Source organism: Miniopterus schreibersii (assembly GCF_964146895.1).
Source record: "Miniopterus schreibersii genome assembly, chromosome: 1".
NCBI lineage: Eukaryota > Metazoa > Chordata > Mammalia > Chiroptera > Miniopteridae > Miniopterus > Miniopterus schreibersii.
Genome location: NC_138101.1, coordinates 65,474,621 through 65,496,840, shown reverse-complemented (window position 1 = coordinate 65,496,840; position 22,220 = coordinate 65,474,621). Strand labels below are relative to the sequence as shown.

The following is a 22,220-nucleotide window of genomic DNA, read 5'->3' as shown; positions in this document are numbered from 1 at the left end:
TGCTGTTATGGTTGATAGTTTCACTGGGTATAGAAACCAAATCTTCCAAGACGTCACCATCTTCTAACCTCCAGTGTTGCTCATGAGAAGATGAGAATGCCAGTCTGATCTTAATGTGTTGGTGCCAGAACTATTTGTTTGCTCTCAGAAATTATTAAAGTTTTTGGTTACATGCGATCCATTGAAAATTTATTATGATATGTCTTGGTGTGAGTTTATTCTCCTGGCAATGAACTCATTCAAAGGCACTAGAATAAATGTCTCAGTATGAGTATTTTTTCATTTATCCTCCTTGAAATTATAAGATTTTTTAATTTGAAGGTATATGTTTCCCTAATATATTCTCTTTAGTTTTTCTCTCTTCTCTTTTTTTGAAACTCATTAAGGTGATTCTTGACTGATTCACTGTGTCTATTGCCTTCATGTATGCTTTTATATATTTGCCTTTTTTGCTCTGTGTTCTAAACAATTGTCTCAATTTTATTTTCCAACACTTCTATCTAATTTGGTAATCACATCAAGCACTCATTTTATAATAATTCCTTTCTCATATACTCTTAATTTTATTTGTTTTATATTTTATTTTTTATCAGATGAAATTTATATGTATTAAAATTTACTGATTTTAAATAACTAGTTTAATGCATTTTTATAGACATAAACATCCATGTGACAAGCACCACCCCAATCAAAATGTAGAACATTTGCACTACTTCAAAGGTTCCTATGTTTCCCTGTCCAATCACATCCTTCTGGCTCAGGGCATTATGTTCTTATATTTATCACTGTAGTTTAGAAGTTTTGGAACTACATTTAAATGGAGTCGTAGATTATAAACTCTTCTGTGTCTCCTTCTTTCATCAACATAATGTTTCTGAGATACATCCATATTTTGGCTTGTTCTTTTTTTGTCATTGAATATAATTCCATTGGATGGATATGCCACAACTTGTTTATTTCTTCACTTGTGTGACACTTGCATTGCTCCCAATTTTGAGCTGTTATAAGTAAAACCACTATGAACATTGTTATACAAGTATTTTTATGGACAAATATTTTCATTTTTCTCCTTAGTAGGAGTCAGATTTCAGAGTCATAAACTTGGGATATTTTTAACTTTAGAACAATTTTCCAGAGTTCTTGTGCCATTTTACACTCAGCAGCAGCAGTATATCAGCTCCAGTTCCACATTTCCTCAACACTTGTATTGCCAGACTTTCAAATTTTAGCCATTCTGGGAGGTATGAAATGGTATGTTGTGCTTTTAATTTGCATTTCCCTGTTTAATGCTCTTTAGAACTTCTTCCTGTGCTTATTGTCTACATGTATGCTCTCCTTTGTTAAAGTATATGTTTCAGACTTTTGCCTATTTTTTATTGACTTGTTTTTATTAAGTTGTATGCATTCTGTATATATTCTTGATTCAAATCTATTATCATATATACACATGCATATGAATATATTTGATTAAAATGTCATGTATATAATATTTTCTTTATTTTTGGCTTGGACCTTCATTTTCTCAAGGGTGCCTATTGATGAGTAGATGTTTTTAATTTTGATGATGTCCACTTTATCAAGTTAATCTTTTATGATTCGTGCTTTTTTTATTATGCCTAAGAATTTTTTGCCTAGCCTAAGTTTGCAAAGGTATTCTTTTATGTTTTCTTGTAGAAGACTTATAGTTTTAGCTTTTAAATTTGTGTCTATAATCCATCTCAAATTTTTGTAGATATAAAGTAGGAGTTGAGGTTAATTTTTTTCCTTATGTATATCTTGTTCTTCCAGCACCATTTGTTAAATAAGACTGTCCTTTCCCTATTGAATATCTTGGCCTTTGTTAAAAAGCAATTTATTGTATTAAAAACATTTTTTTTCATTTTAAAATTTGAAAATAATTTTTAAAAATTTAGAAACATATGGTATATAGCTCACATACATTTATAGAGATAGATAATATAGAAATTATGGAGCATAATTACAATATGAATATCTACTAATTTATCAATTAAGAACTAGTATATTACTCAAGATTTTTGAAGCTTTTTATGGGTTCTTTCCTAATCTCACCCCTGCTTTTCATACAGTAGTAACCCTATCCTCAAGAGAGTTTTTTTATTATTATTATTTCTTTACTTTTTGAATAAATTCTTACCTTACAGGTAGGTATTCCTGAGTTATTTATTATTTAGCTTTTCTTGGTTTGAATTTTATGGTTTTATTGTCATAAGTTTTGTGTGACTTTCCTATTTTACATTATATTTTTAAGATTCATCTATGCTGTTAAAAAAAAAAATGTTTCTATAATTTGCTTATTTTCCATCCTGTATGCTTTTCCATCAAATAAATGCACCATAATTTATTTAACCATTCTCTTGTCTTTGGATATTTAAGTTTTTTCCAGCTTGAGTATAATAGAAACAATACTATCCTGATCTTTCTTGTATGTATCCCCTTGTGTATGTGTGTAGGAGTTTCTGGAGGAATGGAATAGGAAAATAGTGTCAAACTGTTGTCCATAGTAATTGTACCAATCTGCATTCTTTTTCTTCATATCCTCCTAATATGTATTATCAGATTTCTTAATTGTTACTATCTGGCAGATATAAATTCTCATGTTGTTGTAATGACCAATTTCTTGAATATTGAGGTTATTTATCTTCTCATATATATTGGCAATTACTTTTTTTTAAAATATCTTTATTGATTTGAGAGAGAGGAAGGGAGAGAGAGAAAGAGAAACATCAATGATGAGAGTCATTGATCAGCTGCCTCCTGCACGCCCCCAACCAGGGATCTAGCCCGCAACTCAGGCATGTGCCCTGACCGGGAATCGAACCACGATCCCCTGGATCCTAGGTCGTTGCTCAACCACTGAACCACGCCTGGCTGGGCTTGGCAATTACTTTTTACTCTTTTGTGCAATATGTTTTTCCATACCCCCTGTTTTATATAATGGATATAATATCTTCTCAAATCTTTCTAAATATATTAGAGTTGGCTTTTGGATTTTTTTTTAATAAATTATTTCGGTTGCCTCCAGGGCAGATTTTTTTCTTGATTTATTTTATTCTTTGCCCTTTGTGCTATAGTTTTTTTCTCAACTATCTGATGATTCCTAAACAGTTTGTTATTTAAGATTTAAGGAAGACTGTCTAGAAGCTTTGCACATATGGACAGGCCTTTTGATTAGCATACTCTGTTTTAGGATGGTTGAGTAGACAGCCAGATCTTAACTGGGGTCCTACAAATTCCAGAATTAAGAGGAGTTCACTTTTGTCACCAGGGACCATAGCAGCTATTGATTGTAATTTTCACACACTTTTTAAATTTCTTTAAGGAAGAATCTTATCATTTTTTCCTTGGAGGATATATAACTGCCTAGTGGGGGAATGATGGCAGAGTTGACTCTGCTATCACCAGCTCTTCAAATTATCTTTCTTATTTCAAACCCTCTTCTGACCGCTGTTCACCATTGTTTCTGCATTCTCTGAATCTGAAGCCTCTGAATCTTAAGAACCTGGGCAAACTTCTTGACTGTATTACAGATTATAGCTTCTGCCTGTTTCTTGTGTCAGCACTCTTCCATATGTAAAATGCTTTACGGCAGTTTCTTGAAATCTTTCATCAGCTCATGGCCCTTTTCTGTTCTCTTCCTTGTTACAAGTTCATAGATTTTAAAACGTTTTAATTCTTTTGATGAGGTTTCTGGGCAGACATATGAAAAGTGGCCTATTTAATTCTAGGTTATTATTGTGAAAGCTGAGAAGGGATGGTTGCAGTGCTTGATCAATGGAATGTCTTTTTAGTGATACACCTGGATGAGAGGGATTTTTTGTTTGGAACCTTTTTTGTTGTGGTTGCCTTAATGTGAGTCAGATTGATTTTGGAGCAGGTTTTTAAATCTCCAGGCTGCTCTGTTACACAACTCTGAGGCACCATTTGCTTTAGAGTCCATGCTATTTGGACCCCTCGGGATCTACACATGGAACGTCTATCTCTAACTTGGAGGCAATAACATTTGTCAAGATTCTTGAGGGGATTAAAACAAATCACATGTAAAACACCTAGCACAAAAATAAAATTTATTAGTCATTTAAGTAACATTATGATGCCTTCTGTTATTCAGTTGAAGCTTTACTACTATTAAGAGTCCCTGATTATTTAAAGTATCTGGTTGGCATCTCTGTTTCCTCTTTCTTGACTTTCCTCCTTTGTAAAAAGGAAAAGTTCTTGATAGTGTGTGGGTTATTCAAGCTTTAGGTAAGGAGAAGAGCCTTATTGAAACTAGTATATAATAATGAACTTCCTCTAAACTCTTAAAACTGTCAAGCATCATTGAAGAGGAAATGTTCTATCTTTTCCTTTATATGCCATTGAAAGTCTTTGGTTTAGATTTGGAGCTGCAATGTAAATCTATGATTGGGTGGTTTTTCCTCTTTGATATTATCTTGCAATTTTTAATCTTGATATTTTTTTACTTTGAAGTGTTCAGATTGGTATTTCCTCCAAGTTATATATTGGCATTTCCTCCAAGTTATATATTTATTGTTAATAATGTTTAGCGTGAGAAAACACTGACTTAATGTTTGGTTGATCTGCAAAAAAAAATATTTCCTTTTCCAGATTATCTTGGAAGATCTAGGACTCCGAGATGTTTCCTTTGAAGGATGCTGAAATGGGTGCCTTTACCTTCTTTGCCTCAGCTCTACCACATGATGTTTGTGGAAGCAATGGGCTTCCTCTCACACCAAATTCCATCAAAATTTTAGGGCGCTTTCAAATCCTTAAGACCATCACCCATCCTAGACTGTGCCAGTATGTGGATATTTCTAGGGGAAAGCATGGTGAGTTGTTATTGTTTTCTCCATTTTGTGTTCTCTGCTCTGTTACCTTGGTTAGGTTGTAAATACACAGCGAATATATGAAGCAGTCAATATGTGTGTCCATGCGTGCCCTTACCCTTCACTCCAGCCAAAACTCCAGTCAAAGCTCTAGTCGTTTGAGGCTTCCTGACTCCATTTGAATGATTTATATTTCTCAGATCTCAGAATCAGAATTTTTTATTTTCTCTTTCAGGGAAGCCACCTATCTTTAAATGTATTTCTTCACCTCTGTAAGAAGGAAATTAAAGTTTTAATGCTAGAAACTTTAGAATTTATTGGAATATATTTTATGATTGGAAGTAATAATTTGGACTGTCTCTTTGAATGTAAGGGAGACACTTATTTTATTTTATATTTATTTATTTATTTATTTATTCATTTATTTATTTGGAGCTGCAGTAAGCTTTTCATATAGGATTCCATTTAGAGAACTGAAGTAGAAAAGTTCAACCCTATAAGTTAAAAAGTTAATGTTTTACCAAGAAGATGTTTACTGCCTTTTTAATAGTATAATCAGGTTCTTCATATCCTATATCTTAGTCCATTCAGGCTGCTGTAACAAAACACCATAAATTGAGTAGCTTATAAACAACAAACATTTATTTTTCACAGTTCTGGAGGCTGTGAAGTCCAAGATCAAGGCACCAACAGATCCCTTGTATAGTGAGGCCCACTTCTTCATTGATAGCCGTCTTTTCACTAACCTCACATGGAAGGAGGAACAAGAGAGTTCTCTCAGGCCTCTTTTATAGAACCACTAATCCAATTCATGAAGGCTTGGCACTCATAACCTAATCACCTCCCAAAGGCTCCACTCCTAAACACCATCCATTGGGGATTAAGTGTCAACCTGTGGTTTTGGGTGGGACACAAATGTTCAGTCTACAGAACACCTAAAGATGTTGATAGTAGCAATATTTTTGTAATTGATTTGAGAGAGAGGGAGGGAGGGGGAGAGAGAGAGAGAGAAACATCAGTTTGTCGTTCACTTATTCATTGGTTGATTCTTGTATGTGCCCTGACCTGGGATCAAACCTGCAACCTTGGCATATCAGGACTATGCTCTAACCAACTGAGCTACCCAGCCAGGCTATGGTGGCAATATTGTAATTATTTTATAATTATTTTTGGAAACTTAACTTCATGCCTAGGTTACATTTTTAAAAATTATTTTAGATGCATCTCAGTCAAATGTAATTTAATTTTTCTAACATAAAATAACTTGTTAAAGTTAATCTAATATACTTGCTGATACTGAACTTTTTTTCATATAAAAATGACATTTTCATGTGTTTCACCTAATATTAAAGGCTCTCACAAATGCTAACTACATTTTCTTCATTGTTTTGCTGAAAAATAGGTGATAAGACTTTCATGTAGTCTGGACTATGTCTTAAAAATACTTACTTTGAAAGTTTTATGGACTTTGAGTAGAAAAAGTTTTTTGTAATAAATATTATTAATGGCTAATATTTATTGAGTACTTATTATGTATTAGGTTGTATTCTAACTGCTTTACGTATTTTAATTTAATCTTCATAACATAACCATAAAGTAAATAGGAACTATTATTATTCTCATTTTACAGATTATAATATTGAGGCATAGAACAATTAAGTAACTAATTCAGGAACTTTTGGCAAAAAAAGATAAAACTTTTTGCTAAAGTTTTTATTTGATAAATGTCTTTGATGACATTAACTAAATGTTTAAAAATGATAGATATCATTTGGGGCTTTTTCCATCATTGCAAAATTGATATTGCCAATCCCTGAATGCCTTAAACACCCCCACTCCCCCCAATCCAATTACAAATTCTAAAGAATTTTTAATTGTCAGGTTGGTCCAGTTCCAAAGTCATTCTAGACAAAGCTTGGCAATATAGTATATCCTCATTATCCCCTGTAACTGTGACCATAATTAACCTTGCCAGCTATTTTACACCTGCAAATTTGAAGTATGCTTGTCTTCACCTGCCTTCCCAAACTCTTGCCACTTTGCTCAGTTCTTAGGACTTTTCATTCCCGTATTCTCAAGTGCCCTTTATTTCTTTCCATTATGTCTGGAACTCAGCTCAGAGCTTCAGTTCGTATAACCGGAGCCTTACCCTCTGTCCAGTTTTCCCTAGGCTTTCTTTCTTGGGATACTTGACTCAATAGCTCTAGATAGTTCTTGAGCTCCTTCTTTTCCTTCCTTTACCTAAATGAGCCCTTGTAAACACTGAACCAGGAAAAGTCTTATGACATGCTCCCCCTGGGGAATACTGTTGTTGACTTTGCACAGAAACCTTTTTAGTTATCAATGTCAGGTAGGAACGGATCCCCTTAATCTCTGTTAGTGCTGAAGCCAGCTCAACAATCTGGGTTGTCCCTTCAGACCTGTCCACCGTGTTGCTAGTTACTCTGCTTCCCCTGCTTGCTCTGCTCCTAGATCTCGGCAGCCCTCTCTTCTAGGTTAACATAAGTCATGGATATGTATAAAATTCATACAGTTTAAGTTTGGCTGCCTGGAATGGAAATATCAGTGATTGTCAAAAAATCAGGGAATTTGATTATCTTGTTTATATTGGCAGTGCTCATTGTCTTGAAAAGTTGTATGCATAAGGGGTGAATAACTGAGTTAGAATACATTATTAAGTGAGGGTCTGTTTGTTGCAAAGCATCCCATTCATTTCAGTTGCGTTTTATTGGAAAATTTGAAAGTTTCTACTTAACAGTCTTCTTACCCAACAAATACACTTTTCAGTGATGTAACAATACATGATTTTGGTTTGGACTCCACTAAATTGCCTTCTCAAAGAATTTTGATTTGGGTTTCCTTTTCCTCTTTATTCTCTTCTTGTTATGCAGATATCTTACATCTTGTTATTGTTACTCCCCTGCCCCCCACCTTCCCCTTTGTGTTTGGAGTTACATGTGACATATGGTCTGTTTTAGTAACATTATGTTTTCACATGTTGGGTTAGCTCAGAAATCAGACTTTCACTGTTTTCTGTAGATCATTCAAAACTGATTCAAGATGATGTTAGTTTCTTGCTAACTCAACAGGATGAGATATGTAATCTCAAGAATAGTGGGCATTTTATTAGAATTTGAGATCTTTGCTTATAAAAGTAAAGTTGAGGAAAATATCCTTAAAATAAAAAAGGCAAATATAGCATGAAAATACTAAAATTAACAAATTTAATCGTTTTCTTTTGAAGTTGAAGTCTCAGCAGTGTTTAGAAGCAGAGTGAAGGTTGTAAATTATAATGCATCCCATTTTATTTGGTATTTGTTACCCAGAAATCTTTTGGTCATTGCTAGTGAAATTAGTAACAAAATTATTTTAACTAATAGATTTGAAATTCAGGTAGAGAATAATAGAATTGTTAAGGACATATAAGATAACTTATTCTGTATTTCTAGCTGCATATAATTTCAACCTAAGTGTCTATATTAGTTCAGAGTTTCTTCAGAGAAACAGAACCAGTAGGATATATATACGAAGATATTAATTGGTAGGAATTGGCTTATGTGACTGTAGAGTTTGGGTAGGCAAATCTGAAATCCAGAAAGAAGCTGAACCCTCAGGCAAGGGCTGAGCTGCAGTCCATAAATGAAATTTCTTCTTCAGAAAAGCTTCTCCTCTGCTCTTAAGGCCTTACAACTGATTGAATCCAGCTCACCCAGATTATCTAGGATAATCTTCCTTACTTAAAGTAAACTTATTATAGATTTTAATCACTTATATAATACTTTCACAGTAACACCTGAATTTTAATAACTGGAGGCTATAGCCTAGTCATCTTGACTCGTAAAACTGACCATCACAGTGATCTAGTAACAATATTGTATCTTAAGTATAGAATTTTTTTGTCAGTTGTACTGTATAAATATTTATTTAAATTGAGCTAGTCTCAGTCATTACTGTGAATAACAAAAGAATGATGCAGTAATTGTATTCTAATAACCTTTCAGATTACCTTAACACATTTACAAATTACCTCTTTTTGTTAAAAAAAAACCTGATTTTTCTTTTAGTCCTCTCTTACTCAACTCCTTTATTATCTTTCTTGCTTAATGTTATACTATCTTCAATTTCTTATAATTGATTTAAAACATAAAATTCAGGCTCTATGCACAACATAGTGATACTTGGCACTCATCAGATATTAGAACAAAGATTACTTCACAGTTCTTATATGTTCTACTCTTTAAAGTTCATCTTCGTGTCACATTTGTTTTTTATAAATAATCCGCTACATTGCTGATTTATATTTGGCACATGATTCCTAAATATTTTGTCATATTTTATTCTGTGAAACTATGCTGTTTTTATAACAAACAAAAGTTATTTTCAAACAGCAATCCAGAGTTACAGGATGAAAACTCTCTAATGATTTCTTGAAAAAACTGGTTTGTATTAGAAACAGTGTTTTGGTATACACTTCATTACCTCAGGGAGAAACTTTGGTATTCTACCGGGGATCACGACTCTGCTGCATTAAAATAATGCTTTGAAATTACATAGAATCCTAAAGCTTTGGCAAACTCTGGTTTATGATATTTTGAAGGAGTTTCCAGAAGAAGCCTGACAAATTTTAGGATAATACCAAACACTTTGGAAATCTCTCATAGAGATGAAGACTTATGAATATCCAAAAGAAAAATATTAGTTAATGGAATGTGCATGTTTTAATAAATCCTATTGTTTTTGTTTTGTATTAAAATCAGTGCTGTTGGGGTATTATTGTGCCTGGTTTACAACATAAGCATGTACTTTTCCCCACAGGACAGATTTCTGTTTAGAGAGTAACTGTCATCATATGAGACTCTTACTCATTTCTAATGACCGCATCATGCCTTAGCTCAAGATAACTCATTTAACAAGTATTTTTATATTAGATGCTTATGTTTTTGAGGTGCCATTCTAGACACTGGTGACGCATTTTGAACAAGACCAACATTGTTCCTGTCATTATTATCTAGTGGAGAACAAAGACATTAAATACAAATAAATGCAGATCTTTAGAGTTGAGATAAGTGCTACAAAAGATAAGTATAATGTAGAATGGATTATATTATAGGAGGAGCAAACTGATTTGGGGGGACCAGGAAAGGGTTTCTTGAAGTCGCATTTAACTGAGGAATGGATAATATTAATAGCTAACATTTAGATCGTGATTACTACGTGTCAGGCACTATTCTAAGTACTTACTATATATTAATTCATTTTAACCTCAGAATAACTCTGTGAGGTTGGTATTATTGTTTACCTCATTTTACAGAGGAGGAAACTGTAGGGTAGACTTCCCCAAGGTGACAGAGTTAATGAGTATTAAACCTAAGATTTGAACCCAGACAGAATAGTCTATGCTCTTAACCACTATGTTTCATGATAGGAGTTAACTGGGAGAAGGGAATGGGGAGGATCATTTTAAATTTGGGGGATCCATGTGCTAGTACCTTAAGGCAAAAAGGGAGGAAAGCCAGTGTGCATGAAAGTTGCTGAACAAGAGATAAAATAACAAAAAATAAAGCTAGAGAAGAAGTTACATATTCAGATTTATTAATTATTATTTTATCATTTAGACTTTAATATGAAAATATATTGGAAAGGAATAAGAATTAATGTGAGAAGACCAATTAAGAGACTGTTGTGGTCATCTGTAAGAGATGATGCTAGCTTGGACCCAGATTGTGGCAGATGGAGCAAACTGTACAGATTCTGGAAACCATTGGGAGACAGAAATACCAGAACATTTTGTTTGGATTTGAGAAAAGGAGATGGCTCCAAAGTTTCTGGCTGGAGCAGCTGCCAGGATAGTGGTACTGTTTACTGAAATAGTACTAAAGGGAACTAGAGGATCATTTTGGGTTCTGTTGAGTTTGAGGTGATTTTTATATTAAAGTGAGAAATTGTCTGTACAAGTCTGGAATTCAGAATAGAGTTCTGGGCTTGAAATAAAATTTGAGAGTTTTCCGGCCTTGGTAATAAATGAGGAGAAACACAATGTGAAGACCCAGAATCAAAGGTAGGGCAACTAGAAACATTTTAAATTTGAGTAGAAGAGATGCCAGTCTACAGAGTAGACTGAGGAGAGATAGCTAGATAGCTGTAAGGAAGACTTAGAAAATGTGGTTAGATAGAAAGCAAAGGAATGCAACTTCTTTTGGTTTCCTGATGGTATTACCTTTTTCCTTCTGGAACTTCGTAGTTATACTAAATTGCTTGGAGTTCAACTTTGTATGCTCTTTCCTTTATTGAATTAAAGAACTACACCTTTTATTTCATGATTTCCTTTCCTATTTTATCTTTTCTTTTTTTCTCATTTAGTGTTCTTTCAAATTTAATTCTCTTTAAGTTTCTTTTTAGATCACTTGGAGTCTTTCATCTGAAGGTGATAGCTTTTATTTAGAGCATTTTTAATTTTAGTGTTTCAGTCCATTCTACATAATGCCACCACCTCTGACAGTTTCAACTTCAAAGATGTGACCCATAAAATATCCTCACACCTCACATGCCTGCCTGCATGTATACCATTGTCCTTCATCTCTGCTCCCCCATGTAAGACCAGACCTTGGACTAGTCATTACTGAGTTATTCCTTTTACTGGATCGCCTACTCTGAAATTCTCCTTTCCCATCCCCTGCTATCACATTTTTCTATCTTTGCTACTTTTGATTTTCACCACACCACTATGCAATATTCCCGATCTCATTGCACCTTCACTTCTTTACATTGTCTGCCGTCTAGATTTCGTGTTGACCTTGTTTCTTATCTAGCCTAGAACCCTCTTTGCATGGATATTCACAGTATTCCACTGTCTTTTAAGCCCTTGATCTCTTCTGAAATAACCTTATCAAATCCCAGCCACTTGTAAGCCCAGTTGTACTTTTCTCTTGCTCTTCCTTATACGTCCTTGCTGCTGTGCCAGTGTGTTAGTCACTAGGGTTACTGATGAGGGAAAAAGTATACATTGACCCTCAGAACTGTGCTGTCTTATTCATAGATCTGTTAGAAAATAAAAAGTACATCATACTGTTGATTGTGCAAACAAAATTTTGTTACTTAGTCTTAGAAGGCCTCAGGATGTTTATAACAATCCCAAGTCAATTTTCTGTTCTTTCTGCACAGTCATGATTCGGAACATTTCTACTTTTCTCAGGTTTCTGAACTCAGGTTCACGGACTTGTGTTGGACCCAGGCTGAAAAGATAACCTGTCCCTAGCTCCCAATTTTCCCTTCCCTTCAAAATTTCTTTATATCTTCATCTAAGCTTTTCCTTCTCCTAGCCTATGTTAGAGGAAGGATCTTTTTTTTAAAGTAATTTTTTTGTTTTTTGGGGGATATTTTTGGAACAGTTTGATGAATCTCAGTGGGAAGTGGGGGGGGGGTGGAGGGATGGGGAGAGATTAATCAAAGATACATGCATAACCCATGGACACAGACAATAGTGTGATGAAGGGGGGCGCAGATGAGGGGTGGAGGGGATCAATGGGGGGGAAAGGGGGATATCTGTAATACTTTCAACAATAAAGATAAATTTTTTTTAAAAAGTATGCTTTTATTGATATTAGAGAGAGAGAGAGGAAGGGAGACAGAGAGAGAGAGAGAAACATTCATGAGAGAGAGACATCAATCAGCTGCCTCCTGCATGCTCCCTCCTGGGGAACGAGCCCCTAACCCAGGCATGTGCCCTGACTGGGAATTAAACCCGAGACCTCTTGATGCATGGGTTGTGCTCAGCCACTGAGCCACACCGGCCGGGCCATTTTTTCCTCAAAGGTAAGCCTTTCTATCTATTTTTCCTGATGTCCATGAGAGAAAAACACAAGATAAAAAGAAATTGTTATGTGATGTCTTATTTTATTACACATTGATCCTGTTATTCTATATATTTATTAATTGTGTAGTTAATAGAGAGTTTGAAAAGCTCTTAAAATACCATTTGCAGTATATGTTAATATCTTTACTGTGGTATGTTACTTTGCTGTTAAAACACCGTGTTCATAATATATAAAGCAAATTTGTTTTGTTTTATTCAGAGAGACTGGTGGTGGTGGCTGAGCACTGTGAACAGAGTCTAGAAGACTTACTTCGAGAAAGGAAACCTGTGAGGTACTGCATAATATCAGGGAAATTAAATGAAAAGCAGAAGCTGGCAAACAGAAAGGCATTTTAATGAGAAATTGCAGGATTTCGTTTCTTCTGTTACTTGTTTAATGATAAAATCCAGGTGCAAATTTTCACTTGGAGAAATTTAATTCACAGACCTCATAGAAATTCATCGTTGACATTATCCAATATCCAGCTTTTGTGAAATTTCTCCAAAGTACTTGACAAAAGCATTCCTATGGAGTATATATATATGACAATTCGAAATCGTTTTAGTGCTAAGCAGTTCTCTAGCTGAGATTAAGAGTATTTTCCTGAAAGAGGTACTTGGTAACTTATACAGGATGCTGGGATTCCTAGGGACACAATTCCTTAATTACAGGCCCCTTTGAAGAGTATATAAAAATAATATCGTCGCTTGGGTGGAATCTAATGCTACAGTTTAAATTCAGTTATTTCAATGACTCAGTAAATTTATTTTCTATTTTAGGTATTCTTGGCAAGAAGAGCAGATGGTCTAAATTTTATTATAAATATTCTATTAAATGAGCTTCACAGATTTTTTTGAAAATTTATTAAAATTATAAAAATATTTCTTTAATGAATAAAGAAAGTTGTACCAAACCAATGAAAAGTGCTTTCCAGGAGTCTTTATAGATTATAATTATTCTAGCTTAAAGAAATATTCTTGTTGGTCAGAACTTTTTAATTACTGCTCTATTCTAGATAAAAATAAATCTTTTTTAAGGGAGAAAAATGTGTATCTTACTAAATGATAGTAATTTAATAGAAGCAAAACAAATAAATTGAATAAAAGGACTTTCATTGCTACTTTAAATGATTTGGTTTTAAGCAGTCTCTGGAATGAAAGATGCAGATGCAAGTATATCATCGATGTACTTGCTTCTAATCTGACCATAGGTATTAAAAGTGACTTTTCTATATATTTAGAAATAACTTGCTCGGCTGGTGTGGCTCATTGGTGAGCATTGGCTTTTGCACCAGGAGGTCGCCTGTTTGATTCCCAGTAAGGGCACATGCCCAGGTTGGGTTGTGGGCTCGATCTGATCCCCAGTAGGCAGGGCTTGCAGGAGGCAGCCAATTGATGTTTCTCTTCAATGTGTCTGTCTTTCTCTCCCTCTCCCTTCCTCTCTCTGAAATAATAAAAACATATTTTTTTAAAAACTGGAAGTCACATAAAAAAAAGAAATAGCTTGAGCTTACTTAAATATGTTTTATAATTATAATTTTCACATGTCACAAATCTTTGATTTTATTTTTTAAGAACATATTACTCTTCATTTAAATTTATACTTTATAGGCTACGGATGCTGTGAAAGCTATTTCATGTTAAAATTGAAAACAAAAAACGGAAGGGAAGGGGAGGGGAGGGGAGGGGAGGGGAGGGGAGGGGAGGGGAGGGGAGGGGAGGGGAGGGGAGGGGAGGGGAGGGGAGGGGAGGGGAGGGGAGGGGAGGGGAGGGAAAGGAAGGAAGGAAGGAAGGAAGGAAGGAAGGAAGGAAGGAAGGAAGGAAGGAAGGAAGGAAGGAAGGAAGGAAGGGGGGAAGGAAGGAAGGAAGGAAAAGAAGGAGAAAAGAAAAGAAAACCAGTTGTATCCACATCTTTATGGAAAAGACATTTTGTTTTAATTCAGGCTGGGTTAAAGACTTATAATTCAGTATATATGATGAAGGAACCTTTAACTAGCTAGGCAGCCTTGGACAGTTCCCCTAATTGTTTTTCTTATCTGTAAAACAAGGAGTTTTACTTGATATAGGGATTATTCTAAAGGAAGTTATTCTCAACTTTATATTGTTTTTAATATGCATTGTATTTGATATAATATTGACCAATTGCCCTTACAAGTATATATTTTTATGTTTTCTTATACCAATATACATATTAACTACTATTGGCCTTTAAATGGTAGATTTCCTGACAGAATAATCTGTAATAAATCTAAGTGTAAAATTACAGTGCTATCATTTAAAAGGCTAATTGATAGAAACATCTATTTTATGATCTCACAACCCTACTCCTAGGTGAGGACCTGCTCAAATTTTCTGCCCTATGTACCTCATTTGCTTCACTCTAGCCTCTGCCCTGCCTTAGTATTTAACCAAGAGAATGGAAAAATACATGTCTACCAAAATATTTGCACAAGAATAGTGCCAGGAACATTATTCGTAGTAGCCCCAACCTGGGAAGAACTCAGTGTCCATAGTGGGGGAAAGGGTACACAAATGGGGCACATGAACCAAAAGTACTGACACATGCAACAATGTGATGAACCTCAAAACTATTATGCTGAGCAAAAGAAGCCAGTCACGAAAGATGATATTATTCTGTGTATGTGATGTTCTAGAAAAATCAAAACTCATCCACAGTGCTAGATATAAAAACAGTGCTTGACTCTGGTTGGGGTTAGGGGTAATAGAAGAACTGATTCAAAATAGCCTTGAGCCCAGCCAGCGTGGCTCAGCGGTTGAGCATCGACCTAGGATCCAGGAGATCATGGTTCGATTTCCCCATCAGGGCACATGCCTGGGTTGCAGGCTCGATCCCCAGTAGGGGGCGTGCAGGAGGGAGCCGATCAATGACTCTCATCATTGATGTTTCTATCATTCTCTCTCCCTTTCCCTTCCTCTCTTTGAAATCAGTATTAGACATAGTTTCAAAAATATATTTTTAAAAAATAGCCTTAAGGGACTGGTATCAGGTAGTGGAAATTTTGATCAGGGTATTACAAGGTACATGTTCTTTCAAAACTTGTCAAAACCCACTGAAATATACACTTAAGATATGTGCAACTCACCTATGTAAATTATACCTTTTTTTAAAAAGCCTGTTGAGTTATTTTTGGACTTGAGTTGTGAATCCCTTATATAGCTACCGTATTGTGTTATTAATGAAGGTGCTTGATACAGTGGCATACTTCTTTGTATTTCTTTGTTTCTATAAGAAGAAATAATGTGAATTAGTTATTGCTTCTTAACAAATTACCTCAACACTTAGTGGCTTAAAACAACAATAAGCATTTATTATTTCATACAGTTTCTCTGGGTCAGGAATTCAGAAATGGCTTAACTGTGTTATTGTCGCTCAGGACCTTATGAGGTTGCCTTCAATATATCAGCTGTAACTGTAGTCATCTGAAAGCTTGACTGTTTCTAAGATACAGATGATCTGTTTCTAAGATAGCTCACTCATTTTGTGCCAGTTGTTGATAGGAGGCTTTAGTTCCTCCCTGCCTTGACGGCCTTTCCACAACCTCTTGTCTATCCTCATTGCGTGGTGGATAAGAAATACGCTCTTAAAATTATTCAGTATTCATTTAGGGCATTTGGGGCAGAAGAAAGGAAGTAGTTTATCTATGAAGAGAGAGGGGTTTATCTATGCTCTAGCATTAGAGAATATCCAGAAGTACTAGAGGTGGAATAAGGTCTTCACAGATACAGCTTTGCTCCTGTCCCAAATGCTCTATATCCGAATTGATGTTACCCAGGGTCTTGTTTTCTCAGCCATTCCAAAGGACTCTGTAAGCCACAACTAGAATAGTTTTCTGGTTCTCAGGATGGTAAACTGTTAGAATGTTCCTTCTGATCTCCACATTTTCCTCTCTGCATATATATGTTCTTCCTTTCCTTACTAAAAGAACTGAGGCAGAAAAGAGAAACTGGTTACTCAGGAGACAAATTTCCACTTTCATTATTTTAACTCAACTCTATCACTTTATTTTTTTACTTTCAATTGTACTACAAAAGGATACAGTTGATATTGTTTTGCCAATAAGAGTGAGTCCATTAGCTTATGAAATGCTTTATTTTTCTGTGCTCATCAGCCGTTATCCTTTTTTTAAAGATGATAAACCTCATAGCAGTGAGCACCAGTAGTTTCAGTAGTGTGATGGATGGTATAGAGAAGCCACCTGTCTGCAATGCCTTTGTATGAGTCTTCCTGAGAATAAAACGATATAGGTGGAAGCATATGCTTTGAACAAGGAGATGAACATGAACAGGATTAAATGCACATTTCACATTGTCTTTTATGCCATTTATATTTTCCAATAGTTTTTTTCATTTATTTAAAATAGGACATGCAGCCCTAGCCAATGTGGCTCAGTTGGTTGGCTCTGTCTTGTGCACCAGGGGTTGCTGGTTTAATTCCCAGTCAGAGCACATGCCCAGGTTGTGGGCTTAGTCCCCAGTGGGGGGCCTGAGGGAGACATCTGATCAATGTTCTGCTCTCGCATAGTTGTTTCTCTTTCTCCCTCTCCGTCTCTCTATAAAAATAAATTTAAAATATTTTTAAAAAATAAAATAGAATATACAGTAGCTTTTATGTATATATAATGTATGGACTCAAGTAATATATATAATGTATATCTTTAAGTAATATATATATTTGTAAATTACTTTATTTACTATTTTTTCACCATTCTAGTCATAGACTAAAATTCAGTATTTTTCTTGTACATTTTGGAATGCAACATTCAGCACTTACTGTCTTTGAGTAGAAATGTATCTGTCAGGGTCAGTTCCAAGTTGTTATCTGATCCATCCATCTAAATTAGCTTTGCGGAAAACTATTTGACTTTCCACATATTTGGATTACATTAGTCTCCAATAACAGAGCAGGTTTCATGTGCAGAGCTGATGTGCTGTGATTTTAATTAATTCTGTAACTTGTTTATGGAAACTGAAAAGATGTTCTTATGGCTTATAAATCAGTTCTTTCCCCTACTGCCAAAAGTAAACACCCTGCACCTGTAAAAAAGGCTGATGCAAAGTAAACAGGAAATATATTTAGATGGGGCTGCAATTTGAGACCCATGAATTTTACTTGTCCATCTGTCTCTAACTGTTGTAAAACTATAAGCTGCTAGTTGGCTGGTAGTTATTTACAGTTGATTGTCTAAACTTAAACATCATCAAGATGTATACCTTACTGGATTTATATTTTGAAGAAAATTTTAAGTCTTGTAAAATTGATTAGATGGGGAGTAGAGGAACAAAACCTAGAAACTTAGAGAAGAGTCTTGTGTCAATTTACTCACTAACGTTTTTCATAACAAATTTAGTATCATTGGACTAAACAGTAATGTCCTAAAACATTATAGTAGTGATTTGCATTACAAAATATTATAACGTAAGACTATCTGAAGGTTTCAGATTCTACTAGAAAATTAAGCATTCTCTCTTTTTATAGTTTTAGTGGCTGTAAAACCCTTTTGAGAATTCATGTTATCCAAACAAAATAATTATTTTGTTTGATCTGGAGGTATTATTGAGTCAGTCTTTTATAAAGCAATGTTATTTGTGTAGATAGTTTGATAACTTGGTTTGAAAGAAAAAAACTTCTCCTCATTCTTTAAAAGAGTCTATTCCGGCTTGAATATGAAGAATTAATTTTTGGAGAATACTGTTCTCCTTTTAATGTTGTTTTTTATGTTACTTGTGCCAGAGTTCAGTTTTGCCAATATTTCTCCCCAGTTTTAGTTGAATGATCAAAATTATTTATTGGAAGCATAGAGGCGTGGAATTAAATTAAACTCTTATAACCAGTAGGTTTCAAGGGAAAAAAGTAAAGTGTTTAGAAGATTTGTTTGAAGTCATCTCATATCTGATGCCTGTGAATATGTGCTTAACTGCTGTCCTAAAGCCAGACTCAAGATATTGAAAAGTGGAGAAATTTAAATCTCAACTTCTTTCTGAAAGGTTTTCAAGAGAATGTTAGGAAAGAGATACATCTTCATTGTTCCTATTAAAGCAAGCATGAGGAAATGGTTGGACTTTTAGGTCTAGGTGCTGTTTGGAAGGTATTTTGCTTAGTGTTAGTGTTATTCAGAGCATGTACTTTTCCTTAATGTATAAAAGTGCCAGCAAGTGTAGTTCATAGACATTCAGCAGAATTTTGGCACATACAGGAAAGTTTCCGCATTGTCCTTAAATTTGCAAGCGAAGACGGGATGAGTAGTGCAGGTATGTTTCTTTAATAAAATGTAGTTTGTCATATGCTTTTACGGTTATAGTTTTGAAAATTTACCAGAGAACTTCTGCTCAGCATTGCAGAGGCTGTGCATGGAGACTTTGATGGGAAGCAGGTGATGCCTGCAGATGTTCACTAGCTTGATGGAAAACATGATCTGACTTAACTCGGATGAGTAAGTTTTATTTGCCACTATCAAAAGATTGCCTACTCACTGAATTAGATATTCTAAAGAATTTTGGACACATTGTAGCATGTAGTCCAGAGTTGGATAATGAACCACATGTCGTAGTCATCAGAAACAGATAGTAGTATTCATATTTTAGGATATAACCTGGTGGTGGAAATTGAGACACATTTTCTGCCTTCAAGGGCCCTAGTTTCAAAATGCTTTGAAATTATTGCAGTTTAGTCAGGTAACTTAGGGATTTGTATAACTGATGTATATTTTTCTTCCTATTTTACCTGTTTTGTTTAAAGACAAAATACCAAAAGATGCTCTTCACTCAGGCAGCTATCTTTTGCTTTCTCCCTCTTTTGTACCCTATATCCTATTTGTCAGTTATTGTTAATTTTTTCTTGGTTAGCATTTTGTTATACAAAAATTTCAAACAAAGCAAAGTTGAAAGAATTGTGCAATATACCAATATTCTACAATGAACATTTTACCTACTTTGCTTTATCACATATCTGTTCATCTCACTGGACATTAACTCATACTGTTATTTTTATGCATTTCAAAGTAATTGCAGATATATCATTCCTAAATCTTTCAACCTGTATATCATTAACTAGAATTCAATATATGTTGATGTTTTCTTTTTAGGCAAAATTTACATTCAGTGAAGTACAAAAATGGTGAATTCAGAGCATGTACTTTTGCTTAATCTATAAAAGTGCCAGCAAGTGTAGTTCATAGATATTCAGCAGAATTTTGGCACATACAGGAAAGTTCAAAATTGAACTTGATGAATTTTGACAAATGTATACACCAGTATAACCCACACACATCAAAATTTGATCACTACCATCATCTGAGAAATTTCCCTCATACCCTGTCCCAGTAAATCTCTGCCCTTCATTCCATTCCCATCTCCCAGAAGTAACCACTTTTCTTATTTTTTCACCTTAGATTTGTTTGTTTATTCTAGTACTTTAAAGAATTAGAATTATACAGTATATGCTCTTTTTGTGTAAGGCTTCTTTCACTCACCCTGATGTCTCTAGAAGTCATCTATGTAGTTTCATGTATTATAGCTCATTCCTTTTTATTGCTGAAGTGTATTCCATCTTATGAATGTGCCAGTTTGTTTATCAATTTTCTCTTTATAGACTCCTGGGCTATTTCCAGGTTTTTGGCTATTATAGCTAAAGTTTTTGGGAATGTTTTTGTAAGTTTTTATTTTGTGTGGGAAGATGTTTTCATATCCTTGGGTAAATGTGTAGCAGTTGAACTGATGACTTTTAGGGTAGGTATATGATTAATATTAGAAACTACCAGACCCTTTTCCAAAGTATTGTACCTTTCATGTTACTACAAACAATGTGTGAGAGTTTTGGTTCCGCCATATTCTCACCAGCAGTTGGTGAGTATATAGTGATATGTCATTATAGATTTAATTTTCATTTCCATGATGACTGAAGATGTTCTTTCATGTAATTAATTGGGCATCCATATCATGATATATGTATCTGTTCAGTTTTTGGTCCCAGTTTTAAGTGTTTTTTTATGTCTTTTTATTATTGATTTATAGGCATTCTTTGTACATTTTCCATACATATACTTTGCTAAATATATTTTGCAAATATTTTCTGTCAGTCTGGCTTGTCTATTCATTTTTCAAGGTGTATCTTGATAAGCAAGAGTTATTATTTATGATGAAGTTTATTGTATCAGTGGTTTTCTTTTATGGTTATTGCTTTTTGTATCCCTTCTGAGAAACCTTTGTCTCCTCCCAAGTCATGAAGATATTCTCATGTTTTCCTCTAGAAGTAGTATAGTTTTATATTTAATATTGGATCTTTTCTCTTCATCAATTTAATATTTGTATTTGGTCCTCATGTTCATTTTTTGCCATATAAATATCCAGTAGTTCCAGCTTTATTTGTTTAAAAGATTTTCCTTTTCCTATTTGATTACTTTAGTGCTCCTATGTGGAATATACAGAACAAAATAAACTGATGAACAAAATAGATCCAGAAACATAGAAACATGGAACAGACTGAGGGATCTCAGAGGGAAGGCAGGAGTGGGGGAGTGGGTGGGGAGAGATTAATCAAAGAACTTTTATGTTTATAAGCATAACCTATGGACACAGACATTGGTGTGGGGAAGACCTGGGGGGGGGAGAAAAAGGGGGGGCATCTGTAATACTTTAAACAACAAAGATAAATTTAAAAAATAATAAAGAAAAAAGAAAATTAAATGGCCATGTACATGTAGGTCTGTTTCTGACCTTCTATTTGTTTTATTTATCTATTTTTCTATCCTTATGCCAGCACCATACTTTTTTTTTTAATGCAGCTTTTTTTAATATATATATCTTTATTGATTTCAGAGAAAGGAAGGGAGAGGGAGAGAGAGAGACACACATCTGATGAGAGTCATTGATTGGCTGCCTCCTGCATGCCCCGTTCTGGGGATTGAGCCCAAAACCCAGGCATATGCCCTGACCAGGAATCGAACCACAATCTCCTAGATCCTAGGTCAATGCTCCCACTGCTGAGCCACGCCAGCTATACCATACTGTCTTAATTACTCTAGTTTTATAGTAAATCTTGAAGTCAGGAAATACACATTTTCCAATGTTGTTCATTTGTTTCAAGATTGCTTTAGCTATCCTTGGTTGTTTGCATTTACTTATAAATTTTATAATCTCAGTTTTCTAAAGATGTCTTTTAGCATCTTGATTGGGATTGCATTGTATCTATGGACCAATTTAGGAACAACTGACATCTTAACAATATTGAGTCATCCAGTGAATGACCATGTTGTTTCTCTTCAAATTTTTAAGTCTTTAATTTCTCTCAGCAATATTTTCTAGTTTACAATGTAGAGTTCTTGCTCTTTTGTTAAGTTTGTTCCAAAGTATTTTGTTTTGATACAATAGTAAATAAAATTCTGTTTTATTTTCCAACATTTTGCTGCTAATATATAAAAATGCATGAAGCATAGGCATGTAGCATATAAGAATACAAGCATGAAATAGATCAAGAAAAAGAAGTATAAGACATGAAGATCATAAGA

At 34.5% G+C, this 22,220-nt stretch overlaps 1 protein-coding gene across 3 annotated transcripts in view; it reads left to right on the top strand.

Annotated features, from left to right (window-relative positions):
* The window catches only part of TBCK (TBC1 domain containing kinase), a 165,012-nt gene that overhangs the window by 2,407 nt on the left and 140,385 nt on the right, over positions 1-22,220 (top strand). For 2 of the 3 annotated variants that reach the window (XR_013999264.1, XM_081143832.1), the window contains exons 2-3: positions 4,627-4,847; positions 12,917-12,989. Coding sequence is in view for 1 of the 3 variants with exons in the window: in XM_081143832.1 (XP_080999958.1) it covers positions 4,655-4,847; positions 12,917-12,989 (266 nt within the window). In the remaining 2 variants the exon portion in view is untranslated. Of the gene's footprint in view, positions 1-4,626; positions 4,848-12,916; positions 12,990-19,067; positions 19,149-22,220 lie in introns of those variants that run through there. The other variant, XM_081143833.1, reaches the window with a different exon arrangement.